Source organism: Protopterus annectens, chromosome 7.part0, assembly GCF_019279795.1.
Source record: "Protopterus annectens isolate FY-2018-M chromosome 7.part0, PAN1.0, whole genome shotgun sequence".
Taxonomy (NCBI): domain Eukaryota; kingdom Metazoa; phylum Chordata; order Ceratodontiformes; family Protopteridae; genus Protopterus; species Protopterus annectens.
This window is the reverse complement of record NC_056739.1, coordinates 1,577,744,536-1,577,757,423: the sequence shown is the minus strand read 5'-3', so window position 1 is coordinate 1,577,757,423 and position 12,888 is coordinate 1,577,744,536. Positions and strand designations below refer to the sequence as shown.

Here is a 12,888-nt window from a genome sequence, read left to right as displayed (position 1 = left end):
AAGCAGAGTGGGGTTGTCACCAAACTTAGGGAGACTGCAACAAGAAAACTAACCAGAGATTCTGTGGAGGTATTAGAAGTATTTTGGAAATCTTATTAAATTTTGTATAAAGCAGAGTACTATGAAATTAAGAAAGAGCACAAATGGAAATATTTATGGATAACTTAATTATTCCAAGGTTAGAGGTAGATGAGGCTCAACAAACAGTTAACAGTTAAGCTAGGAGGAGGTGAGGTAAAGACCCATCAGTCCCAGCTTCATATAGATCTATTTCAATTTTGAACTATGATTATAAAGTGTTTATGTCTATACTAGTCTATACTACTAAAAGAATGATGAAGGTATTGCCAAAATTGGTACATATGGATCGGTGTGGTTTTGTGTTGGGGAGGCAAACATTTTACAACATTAATAGGGCAATTATCCAGAGGGACACATAATTCAAGAAAATACCACTGTTGTTGGTGAGTCTTGATGCAGAGAAAGCATTCATCAGAGTAAGCTGTGATTTTATGAGGACAATGAAAGCATTGCATTCCCTGTTACAGTAGTAAGGTTAATTAGGAGGATATATGAAGGATCAGATACAATAATTTCATTTTGAGGGTTCCTGTACGATAAGTTGTGTTTGAACAGAGGAATCAGGCAGGGATGTCCTCTTTCCCCTTTGTTATTTGCTTTATCTTTACAGCCATTGACAAAGAAAATAATGGCCTCAGACATGCAAAGATATAATTGGATTGATAATCAAGAAAAGTGGCTGTATTTACAGATAAAATTATTTTCTACTTGATAAATCCAGAAAAGATATCTCAGTATTCTAGAACATTTTGAGACAGTTTCAGGTCTTTTCAGGATATAAAATTAATAAAGATAAAACAAAGGGTGTAGCCATAAATTATATACCCATACACAAATTGGTTCAATAATACTCATACTTTTGGGGGCAGGATAAGTTGAAGTATTTAGCAGTGTAAATTAAAAAAGGCTTCTGGTATTGCAGCTAAGGATGTGTGGGAAGAAGAAGCTTTTGCTTATGGATAAGCATGGTAAGGTAGAAGCAGTGAAAATGTTTTTAATTCCTTTTGTTTTATGTATGGGTCAGGCATATTTTAACAACCAGTGAAGAAGTTGTTGACAATAATTAATAAAACGTTGAAATAATTTATTTGGGAGGGAGAAAGGACAAGAGTTAAGTGGGATATGTTGATCCTTCCAGTAGAACAGGGTAGTTTTGCTTAACGGATTTAATGGGATATTTTAGAGCTTCACATTTAAGGCTTGTATACATATCACAACACAAGCAGAAAGTTATAATTCAGAATGGAAAGGAATGATGGCGAAGCAAGGCAGAAGTTAAAAAAATAAAGTGAGAGTGGGATTTTAGATGCAGATCCTAAATTAGAGTAATGAGTCATACAGAATATTATATTCATAAGTAGCAGAAGATATTCTAAGAACTAAGCCAACATGTGCATAGAGAATGGAGATTTTCTTCAGTAGGTATGACTGTAAGCTAAATGCATGCCAATGTTTTGGTTAAGTGTGACATTTGGCTAAGTGAATGCAGTGCACAAGATTTGATTTGGGCAAAACTAAGTGGCAACTTAGAAAGCATATATATGAGCACATTTATGATATTAATAAAAACAATCTGAACAAAGATTTCTGTAAACATTTTTTGAGTCGTTTAACTTTTGAGAAATTCAAGTTTGGTATTTTAGAAAACATTCCCACCTCCGGGGGAGGGGGGGGACATGCAAAACAAAAGTGGAATACAAAGACCTTTTGTGGCAGCTTTGATTAAGTGCAAGCACCCCACAAGACTTGAATGAACACATATCAATTAAGCCTGTATTAAAGATGAGATCTGCAAACTTTAAATACATAGGTAATTAGTTTTGTTTTTTCTTTCTCAGTTAAGAGATTAGTTTGTAGTTTTGGCTTGCTAATGTTTGGTTAAGTGAAAAATATTTTTGACATTGGACACATATGGTGGTCTGTCTTCAAGTGATTCAGTGATGTAGTTAAGAGTTTTACAATAATATCTGACTCACTGTATTTATTAACAAAATTATTTATTTATGTAATTAAGTAATTAATAAACCATTTTGCAACACTTTTCAATGAATGCTTCATCCTTTCATTAATCACTTTTAACCAGTGTTTAATTTCCAGTTTGTAAAGTTTAGGTTAATGGTTTTAACGGCAGTAATTCCTGTGAAGATTTTAAATGATACACATACACACTTTTTAATTTGGTATTTTTTGTATATAAATAGTGGCAATGGTAGCTGATGTCACTTTTGTATTTAAGGGAAGTACCAAATTTGATGCATAGTTCTGATGAAGTTTTCTGAAGTAATGGAGGGATGAAAGCACTTAACTGTTTTTTTTTTTGTATGTTCCGTGTGTTTTGAGCCTGTTCTTCAAATCTGTGCAGATCTGTTGAGGTTATTTGTTTTATTCTACATGTTGCATCTTTCGATTTTGTGGTGTTTAGATTTTAAAAATTCTGTACTGAGTACTCTGTCAGAAGTAGTGGTTGAGTAAATGGTTATAACTAAGGAAATGATCCTTTTAAACTGGGACACAGTATCTGAATTGACTAGACACATTAAGGCCTTATTAAATTAAATTTTTTTGGCTGCTAAAACATTTCTAGAAAATGGAAATGAAAGTCTAAACCAACTGTATTTGAAGTGTTGAATACCATAAAAGAAAGAAAATAACTAGAAGACGGATCTTTAGAACAGGGAAGGAACAAATTACATAGAAATAAATGGAAATTGTGGGAACAATACATGCAGAATAATGTTTTGGAGGAGAAGGAGTAAGGTTTAAGGGAAGGCAAGAATTCAGCAATTTATGTAATGTTGGACTGATGGTAGTTACAACGAAAGAAAAGATAAGTGAAGTGTAATGTATGTAAGTGGAAAAAGGTAATATAGTTTGTTTTCTATTCTGTCAGTGTATGCATACTAGTGTCTTAACTGATAATTTGACAAGGCTGTTAAACATGGCATTTCAGTAGAAACAATTAGAGAATACAAAGCACCTTCAGATGAGATGCAGTCAGTAAATCCATGTTTGGTGTCTGATTAATTTCAGTCACTTCACATTCGAGTTAAGATGAGATCTGGAAAGTCAAAGCCAAAGCCATCACAAGTGCAGTGCCAAGTACAAATTTCCAGTCAGGAATCCAGTCAGAATCTCCTGTCTGAAAACAAATAACCAGAAATGAGCCAGTTCTTCTGCTAAGTGTGCATAAAGTAAGTTGATTCTTGCTGGTAAACTCATAAGTTAATCAGGTATGAACTAAATAAACAGAAGTTTAGCCAGTATGCATCAGATGGTGCTGAAGTGACTCCCTTGTTTCTCTTAAGTCAGTATGCATCAGAGGCTGCTGAAGTAACTCCTTGTTTCTCATAGAAGAACAGTGAGTACATCAGGCATAAGATGCTGCCCTCCAGCACAAGAGGATTATTGTCCATTTAGTGTTCCTTTGATTAATTCCATTTGTTAACAAGGGCAGTCTAGCTAAGTTGGAAGCAACTTTTCTGAGGAAATCTGGGTAGAAAAGCTCCATGTATATAACAGTACAGGTCTTCTACAAGTGCTCATATGGTAATTACTTGCAACATACCTGATCGCTGCCACTTGCTTCAAAAAGCAAGTGCTCAAACTCCCACTAGGCCAATCTCAAATAACTGGTTAGCTCTTCCAAGACCTGATCCTGTAACACTGTATAGGTCAACCAAATCCATAATTCTAATCCTAAAGCTCCCATCCAGTTCCTAACCCTTGTCTTCACTCCCTTACCCTTACGTACTCTCCTCCAACTCCCTATACCTACAACTTCCTTCCTGCTCTCTAACTATAAAACACCTTTCCCTCTCCCTAACTGTAAAACTCCCCTCCCAATCCCTAAACCTAACCCCCCCCCCTTTCACTCATTAAACCTAAAACTCTACTACCTTAATATACACCTCTTCCCACTCCATCCCCAGCTGCTTGCTCTAACTCATGTTTGAGCTGAAGTGGCCACCTACATAAACTGCAAGACACTGAAATACTTGGATTTGAAGTAGTGGTCTTTGACCACTTGTGACTTGTGTGGTTGTAGTAAACCCTGACAATGCAGTACATAAGAAAAATGTTTATGAAGCACTGAAAATTAGATTGAATAAAACAAAGTGCAGTGAGTAAGAGAAGTATGATGTTGACTTTAGTTACAATATTAAATAATTAAACTCCTGGATGGGTACTTCAGAAACACATTTATGGATAAAGTAATTTTTTCTGTATAGTCCACAGGTCAGTAAATTTAGTCATGGTTGATAATAACTAAGAAACATACAAGGAAAGGGTTAAGTTCCTAACCACAGACTTTTTACTGTTAGCTCATAAAATTGTATGTAATGTAGAGCGTTTCTCACCGGGGCCTCCACTGAAAATGATCTTTGCCTGTTCATACTTTCTTAATAATCAAAGACAATAGAGCAATAAATAAATATAATTTCTTTTAATATGGCCATGGTGTTTGACATCAGTATTGAGCATTATCAATTTAATATTTATTTTTATCATTGTATGTCCCATTTTCTGTAGTGTCTTGATTGTCGTAACTTGATGCAGTTGCTGCTTGGAGTACCTAATAATGATGCCCATGTCTGGAAAATTTTTAATCCCTTAAATACCATAATATACCTTTATATTGAGCCCTCATTATGCAGCATTATTTTATAGTAAATACTTATGCTGAATATGCATTTGTGAGGTATGTATAATTCCATGCAGTGATGCATTACTTTACCATAATCACATTCTGGATGTAATTTCAAATTATTGAATTGCATTCTGTACAGAAAAATAAGAATTGGGTATTGGTAAATGGTATACTATACTTAATATAGGGTGGCAGCGGTGGTGCACCAGTTAACGTTGCTACCTCACTGCAAGAGGTTCTCCGGTTCAGTCCTCAGCTGGGGTGCCTTCTGTGCGGAGTCTGCAAGTCCTCCCTGTGGTTGCATGGGTTTCCTCCGGGTGCTCTGGTTTCCTCCCACATCCCAAAAACATGCTATAGGTGGATTGGACACTCTAAATTGGCCCTAGGCATGAGTGCGTGTGTGTGCCTTCTGTGGAAGGTTGGGCGCCAGGCTAGCAACTTGACACTGTAAAACTCCACTGTCAATCATGAGCGGACAGGTGATCCCCTGTGGCGACCCCTAACCAGGAAAAGCCGAAAGAAGAAGAAGAATACTATACTTAATATAACTTGATAGCCCTCAAAATGCTGATATTTTGTAAACTACAGACTGTCATAATATGGAGTGGTTACTCATTTTTTTCAGATGTGTTAAAATAGATGCTGTTTAGCATTATGTGTTTTCTGTCAAGAATATGCATAATAACCAATACTTAAGCTTATTTTGTTGCATTTTAAGCAGTAGTTGAAATGCAAAGTTACTGTATGACATGAGAGTTGGCATAGACTTTTTTTTATGTAGTTGCTGTTTTATTGGCTAGGATTGCACAAGTCTGGGCAGCAACCAACACCTCTTCAGTTGCAGGGGGCAAAGATTCTTACAGCAGCTTTCAGATCATGGACAAGAAAACAGGTAAGAATAGTGTTTCAGTGTTTCTTATTAACATTTTGTATAACAGGACATGTTGTATGTCAGGTAATTTATATTGGGCATAAGTACCATAGCAAATATTCAGGCAAATTGAAACACAGAGAGCTACTTGTTGTGGACGCACACTTTGGAAATTTAAATAAAATAAAGATACACTTACATCCTTCGTCCGTTATACCCTATCTTTAGGCTTTTGCTGTCATCACATTGTCTAAAATCTGTCCTTGACTGACTTCATAAATATATACCGTGGACATCTATAAGATTTAGGTTTAAAAGGCTGGGTTACTTGACAATATGAGTAGATTAGATGTAGTAAAGAAAAAAGCTGAGATACTGGGAAAAGCTGCTGTGTTTTTTCTTTATTTTTCATAATATTTGGTAGTTCGGAAGGGAGATCTTCAATACTGTAGTTGCTGTTGCCTGGGAAAAGGCAAATGGTTTTGAAGAAATGTATTCGCTATTTTGCCTTTCTTTAAAATGCTATTGAAATTCTTTTCTCAGAGAACATTGACTGTTCCAAGAATATTGTGGTTTAGAATGCAAAATGTGAGATGTTCCTTTTGTCCCTGTGAAAACAAGTGAAAAAAATGTCTTTTTTTCTTTGCTCTTTTCAGTCACTTTCTTCTGTTTATTTAAGAAGCTAAGCAGTCATATATTTTTCTGATTTAGGGTTACTTGTCTAGGGTCATGTTCTAAGTGAATTATGTAAAATGATGCATTTTGATTGACTATGTTAACTTTGTCTCTCTATTTTAAATGTTCTGTTACAATGTATTTAATGGCTACACTTTTTAACTTAAGTGCTGTGATGCATTTTTCACCTGATCTAACCAAAATTGTGTAGCTGATTTTTTAATAAAAATCTTTATATATTCTGTAAAAAAACATCCAGATAATTCTTGTCTTCTTTGCTGGTGTGACTTAAGGGATATCATAGGATGCATCCATAGACTTTAATGGATGGTGACTCATGCATGCTCCATGGTGCATCCTTTAAAATCTATGGCTGCGTCCACATGCACTCCCCTATGATGACATCGGCAAGGGTAAAGTTCAGTGAACCATTCAGTGATGTCACATAGGAAAAAAATCAGTATTTTACAAAGCTTCAAATTTTTTACTTTTTTATTCCAAATTTTAAACTGTGTACTGGAAAACAAACACCAGTTGAAGGAAAATACAAAATGACTCTGAATCCACTACATGCTGTGGGGCATAAGGTAAACAACAATTCACTTCTTTCAGGTCAGTCATAACCTTGTCTAAAAGCTAACTAACTACTTTGACAGGTTGATTCCTTCCAGGACCTGTTTTCTTTATTTTTTTTTCCTCAGAGATGGAACATATAATTGTTTATTACACATTCTTTGATTTTTTCCTCAAAGAAATAACTTATCAGTTATTCATTACACATTATTTGTTGAAAACAACGATTTCTAAGTTTGCTTTAATTTTTACGGATTTCTGAGAAAGAAATGAAGAAATGAAATGAAAAAATAAAATGATTTCAGTTATTTTCATTAAGGGTAGTATATAGTTATCGACCATGGGATGGGTAAGGCCAACCTATAACTAAATGATTATTTTGAGCACAAAAAGGTTAATTGTCTAGGCTTAAATGGCTCTCAAGGGCAAATAGCCTAATATTTAACTATGAATCTATGACGTTTTAAGCTGTTCTAGATTTAATTTCTCTTATTCAGAGTCTTCTTTTTTATTCTTCCTGATATTAAAGTTGTTTAACAAAGTTTAACAAAGTAATATATGGATAAAAAGCTGATGAGTGGAAAGGTTTCCACTTCATTGTAAATGTGGACAGTTTTGCAAGGTTTGTATCCTTATAAAATCGCTAAAAAGTTTTGGATAAAAGTCTTCATTGTTACAAGGAAAGACTCACTGGAAGACTCATGTTGCAGGTTAAAAGCTTCTCTCCTTAGTTATCTGGGTAGTGTCTCTTCTTCAGTGGCCACTGGGTCTAGTTTTATTTCCACCTAACCTTTGCAGGATATGTAGCCTTTCCAACTCTTTCTTGTTACCCCTCTCATATTGGGATAGCAGGGGCTAGTTTAGTTTACTGTTGAATGGTGCCTTATATAGAGTAAAATGTTCATCATAAGTATCATTGCTGGTAGATCTTTGAGGAATTATTCTGCTCCTTCACTCCCTAACTACATCATTTATGGTTGAAGTAAGTTTAACTTTGTGGACAAGGTTGGTAGTTTAAGTGCAGTCATAGATTATAGGGTCACATTGATGGATCAGTAGTCAGCAATTATAAAATTGCTTTTCCATCTATGAAACATTTCCAGGATGAAGCAATTTTATCTCAAGCTGACCTTTAGTTGTTGTTCTTGCTACGTTGGCCTTTTCCTGACTGGATTAGTGTAATGCCCTTTAATTGGTACTGTTGTGCATTTGCAAAAGGGGCAGAAGTCTGATGCTAGCTTAATGACTCGTATTACCATGACATCATGCCTGTTATTTACAGTTTTCATTGTCATCTGGTCAGATATTGTTTATTTAATTATTTATCTATGTGTAATGGGAAAATCTGACTGGAAATGATCATGTTTTTAGGAGAGGCCCAAGGAGAAAAGATTCACAATTTTTTTACAAATCTAAGTACAGAGAACACTACAAAATATGTATGTAAAGTAATGTTGAAGGTCTTAGTGTTAATCTATGTTTCCATGCATGTATTGGGTCTCTTACCTGAAGGAGCCAGTAGTGCAGTATTATGTTTGCACTCAGCTTCCACAAGTGCAACTCAAGACATCTGGTATTTGACCTTTCACATTTCACAATTAGATAAAGGCAAATGTCAGTACCTGGTCTATTTTTTTCAGTGTTTGGGCATCTGTAAAAGTATATCGTTATATTCTCAGCTAAGGAGAGCCTAGCTGTTAAAGCTAAAACAAAATTGTATTTATGTCTTCTTTTTTCCAGAGTTGAGATGAGTGGTCAGTTCAACTGCTTGCTAGTCCACTTGTAATTGTGGGGCCTCATTTTTTTTGCAGTGCTAACCAAAACGTTTGTTGGGCTCATTATTTTTATTGTCATACTTATGACCTACTGGCTTTAGCATACTTGTTTGGTGTAACCCTATGCTTAATCTTTCTGCTTCCTTTGTGTGTGTGTGTGTGTGTGTGTGTGTGTGTGTGTGTGTGTGTGTGTGTGTGTGTGTGTGTGTGTGTGTGTGTGTGTGTAGGGTTTATTACAAGCACCCGAGTCCCAGGTGCTTGAATACCAGTATCTCACAGCCAGGGACTCAGTTGTCATGCAGTTCACACAGCCAGCCATTCATACTGAAACTCAACTAAATGTTCGGTAGAGTTGCAGCAGTCATGGGGAGAGAGTGAAGCTGCCTCCCCTCACCCAAACACAGTAGCCAAGTCTGGGCAAGTTTAGTGTGGCAGCTGTTGGGAGGAAGGGTCATGGGGTGGGAGTGCAAATTAGAGTTTTTAGGTGGCAATTGGGAGGGGGATTTTGGTTTAGAGAGGAGGAAAATTTAGACTTAGGGAGTGAGGGAAGTTTAAGATTAGGCAGCAAGTGGGGACTTTAGGTTTAAGAAGGGGGAAGGGAATTTTTACTTTAGGGAGTGGGAGGGGAGTTTTATTGTTAGAGAGCAATCAGGGACGTTAGGTTTATGGTGGGAGGGAGTGAAGTTTTAGGTTTAGGGAGTGGGAAATAAATTTTATGGTCTGATGTTGTCTTTTCCAGCCATTGTTCAACTGATAGGTTTCTGATTCCTACCTCAGATCTGACTTTGCGTGTTTTTTCCAGACTTAGGATCCGTAGCTCAGGCTTCTTCCCTTACCCATAAATCCCTTTTATCCCCATTACCTTAGATCTTGTTTGTCATCCGTAGAGTAAAGATGTGATATATTGGCTCAGGTTTATATTCAGTCAAGTATTTAGAGTTTTTGCTGTTTTAAACCTTTTGGAACTCATCTAGTGTATCAGTCAGTTCTTCTGCTGAAGTTCCATCTCTTCCCAAATTAAGTACATACACACACACACACACACACACATATATATATATATATATATATATATATATATATATATATATATATATATATATATATATATATATATATATATATATATATGCATATATATATTTTTAAACAACTTATTTTTCCCTAGGCCTCCTTTTTTGCCTTCTTTTTATCTTTTGCTGGTAGTGTTTTTCTGTGCTTCTCTTTTTCCTTACAGGGACTATGTTGGACAAGCCTACTGTTTTTAGCTTGTAGCCACAAGATGCCAAATTCCAGTTCTCAATTAAAGCTTGTATATTGTTTGGGGGCAGTTCATCTAGAAGAGGATTGCTCTGTTTGCATGGCGTTTGGTAATTGAGCCATGACTGAATATCAAAACAAGCTTGTGCCCAAGGGCCTCATCTCTTCTGACTCCTCAATATCTGCATCTAGAGCTATCTCATTCAGGAAAAAGTCCTCAGATAAATATAAGGGGGACAAGAGAGACGTGTCCAAACAAAGGGCACGGAGATGAGGAAGCAATCCTCTGATCTCTCTCAGTCGTCTGTATTATCTTCAGCCCCAGTGACAAACATTTCAAAGCCTTTGGATCTTGCTGATGTCTTGGATCCAATTCCAGTATAGTCCCAAGACTCCTCCCTTACTGGACCTGAGGTTTTCCCCATATCTAGTCTCTCCTAAACGTCGGTCACCCTTTCTACAGGAGAGATCCTTAGAGAGAACTTCGAGGTCACCTTCCACATCTTCATCATTGAGGTCCATCAGGTCTACTAAAAGCTAAATATAAATAGATTGATGAGGAGGTTCCTCAGGATCAGAGTTCAGTTGGGAGTTCTTCCATCTGACTCCCTTTTGAAGTGTTAGCACTCGAAATGCCGAATGCTGAAAAGCCTGAAAACCCAGAGAAGAGCGAAACGTGTAAATATTGCTCTTTTTCTTAAAACTTTTTCTTGCAGGGGGGCCAACCCCTTTGCCCCCTCCCATGAGGGGGCAAAACTTCCCTACTAATATATATGTATGTATATATATATATATATATATATATATATATATATATATATATATATATATATATATGCATGTGTGTGTGTGTGTGTGTATATATATATATATATATATATATATATATATATATGCATGTGTGTGTATATATATATATATATATATATATATATATATATAAACTCTGTGATTGCCTCAGAAAAATTGAATATTCCAAGAAATGGCATCTTGGACTTAGTATATGTGAGTCTGTTCTGTCAGACATTTAGTCTCCGTGTTTCGGGACTCATTCTAGTGGGTCCTGACATTTCAGATTGTTACCCTTGTGCCTCCCATCAGACCTGTGAGCTTTTAACCCTCTTCCTTGCCTATGGCTACTCCAACCTCTAGCTGAGAGCCCTCTGGATTTGGGGATGTTGGAGGAGAGTTCTTCTGGGTTGTCCATGTTGGATCCAAAGTTGTCATCTTTGACACTGGCATTATCTCTGACCCACCAGCTCCTATTTCTTTGGAGCCAAGACTTTGGCATTGAGTCTAATGGTAAAGGTTTGACTCCAAAGCTCTTGGAGCCATCCCTTCCTCTTGGAGCATATGTGTTAAATAGCTTGGCTCTGGCTTTGGTCTCAGAGCGCAGTTGGAATGGTGCTCTTGGTCATACTGCTGTAACAGCTTTGGCTGCTACTAGAATGATCTTGGGTTCCCCCTTGTCTTCTGCCTTAAAGGCAGTGGAGAGAGCTCTTTCCAAAGCTGGAGAGCAGATGTATCTACCCTTCTTGGCTCCACCCATTCAGCAACTGATAGACATGATTCCTGATTCTGACCGGTTCATATATGCCTTGAGATAGTCTTCATTCAGGACTTCCTCAGACTTGCAAGTCCTCTCTTGACCCCCCCACCCCCACAGAGACACAGAGACTCTTCAAAAGCATCGGTGTAAGAGGAGACACATTGACTCCCCCCCCCCCAGGCGTCCTTAACAGAATACATGGATTTGGATGAAGGAGAGGGGTTCCCCAGATCACCCCTTGAGGATGTCTCATTTGGGGAGATTCTCGAGCTTTTCAGATAGAAAGGAGGTTGGTCTTCCAAAGTCCCATCCCAGGAGAAATCTATGTTCCTTGAGGCTTTTGTTTCAGGCTCATCTACTCCTTGGTGGTTCTTCCAGATGATGAGATGGTGGACTTAATCTCTTGCCAGGCATGGAAGGAACCAGACATCACAGAATCAGTCTGTACGAAACCGGGCAAATGTCTTGTTGCTCCTAAAGACCGCTTTCACTAGAATAAAGGCCTGGCAGTGTTTAGTGATGATAGCCACTAAGAAGGAGCTCACAGAAGAAAGCTCTTCTATCTGCCCCCTTAGCAGAGAGTCTAGAGCTTTGTACAGGTTTAGGAAGTGAGTTTATGTTACAGCTAACTGTACCTTAAGTTTGCTGAATTATTTGGTACACATGACTAGGTTTTAAAGAGACTTAACAAAACCCTAAGGTCAAAGGTACATTCTCCAGGAGTGAACAGGATGGAAAAATGCCTTCTGTCATAGACATATGTTATTCTACCCCCCCCCCCCCGAAGACTTTTTCTAGAAACCAAAAAGGAAGTTAAAAACTATGGTTTAGGAAGTCCAAAGGGTTTTGTCAAGATTCCTCCAGAGATAAATCTCTCTGAGGTAAGGGGGTTATTCTAACAGTAGACATTGACCTTGTGGCAGAGGAGACCTGCAGAATCAAGGCCTTAGAGGTCCTTTTTCTGACAGTGTTCCTTAACAGTTGCCCGATTGATGCACTTCGAAGGCAGGTGGGGAGGTGCTTGTGTCTGCACCTAGAAGCTTGAACATCCATCGCCAAAGATGTCTAGGTGAGGATAATAATTTCCAGAGGCTATTTCATCCCCTTTCTCTATCCACTCCCTCTACAAAAGAAACTTCCCAGCTTACCACCCTCTCAAAGAAAAACAGCAGCATTACAGCTAAAAAAAGCTGCTAGACAAGCCAGTCATCCCTAAGATCCCACGGACCAGCAAAGGTTTGGAACTTACTACAGATTGTTTTTAGTGCCAAAAAAGAATGGGGACCTAAGGCCAATTCTGGGCGTCAGTCCCTTGAATCAATATGTCAAACACACAAAGTTCCAGATGGTCACAGTATAGTCTGTCCTCCCTTTTCTAAGGAAGGATGACTGGTTGTGCTTGATAGAACTTCAGGATGCGTGCCACCACATTAAAATGAACAGATGCTTCAAGAGG

At 37.5% G+C, this 12,888-nt stretch overlaps 1 protein-coding gene across 5 annotated transcripts in view; it reads left to right on the top strand.

The window, feature by feature from the left end:
* PHF2 (PHD finger protein 2) overlaps nucleotides 1–12,888 on the top strand; it is a 3,400,138-nt gene that overhangs the window by 1,567,406 nt on the left and 1,819,844 nt on the right. For all 5 annotated transcript variants that reach the window (XM_044078128.1, XM_044078127.1, XM_044078125.1 and 2 more), the window contains exon 11: nucleotides 5,530–5,621. In XM_044078128.1, coding sequence (XP_043934063.1) covers nucleotides 5,530–5,621 — 92 coding nt within the window. The remainder of the gene's footprint in view (nucleotides 1–5,529; nucleotides 5,622–12,888) is intronic.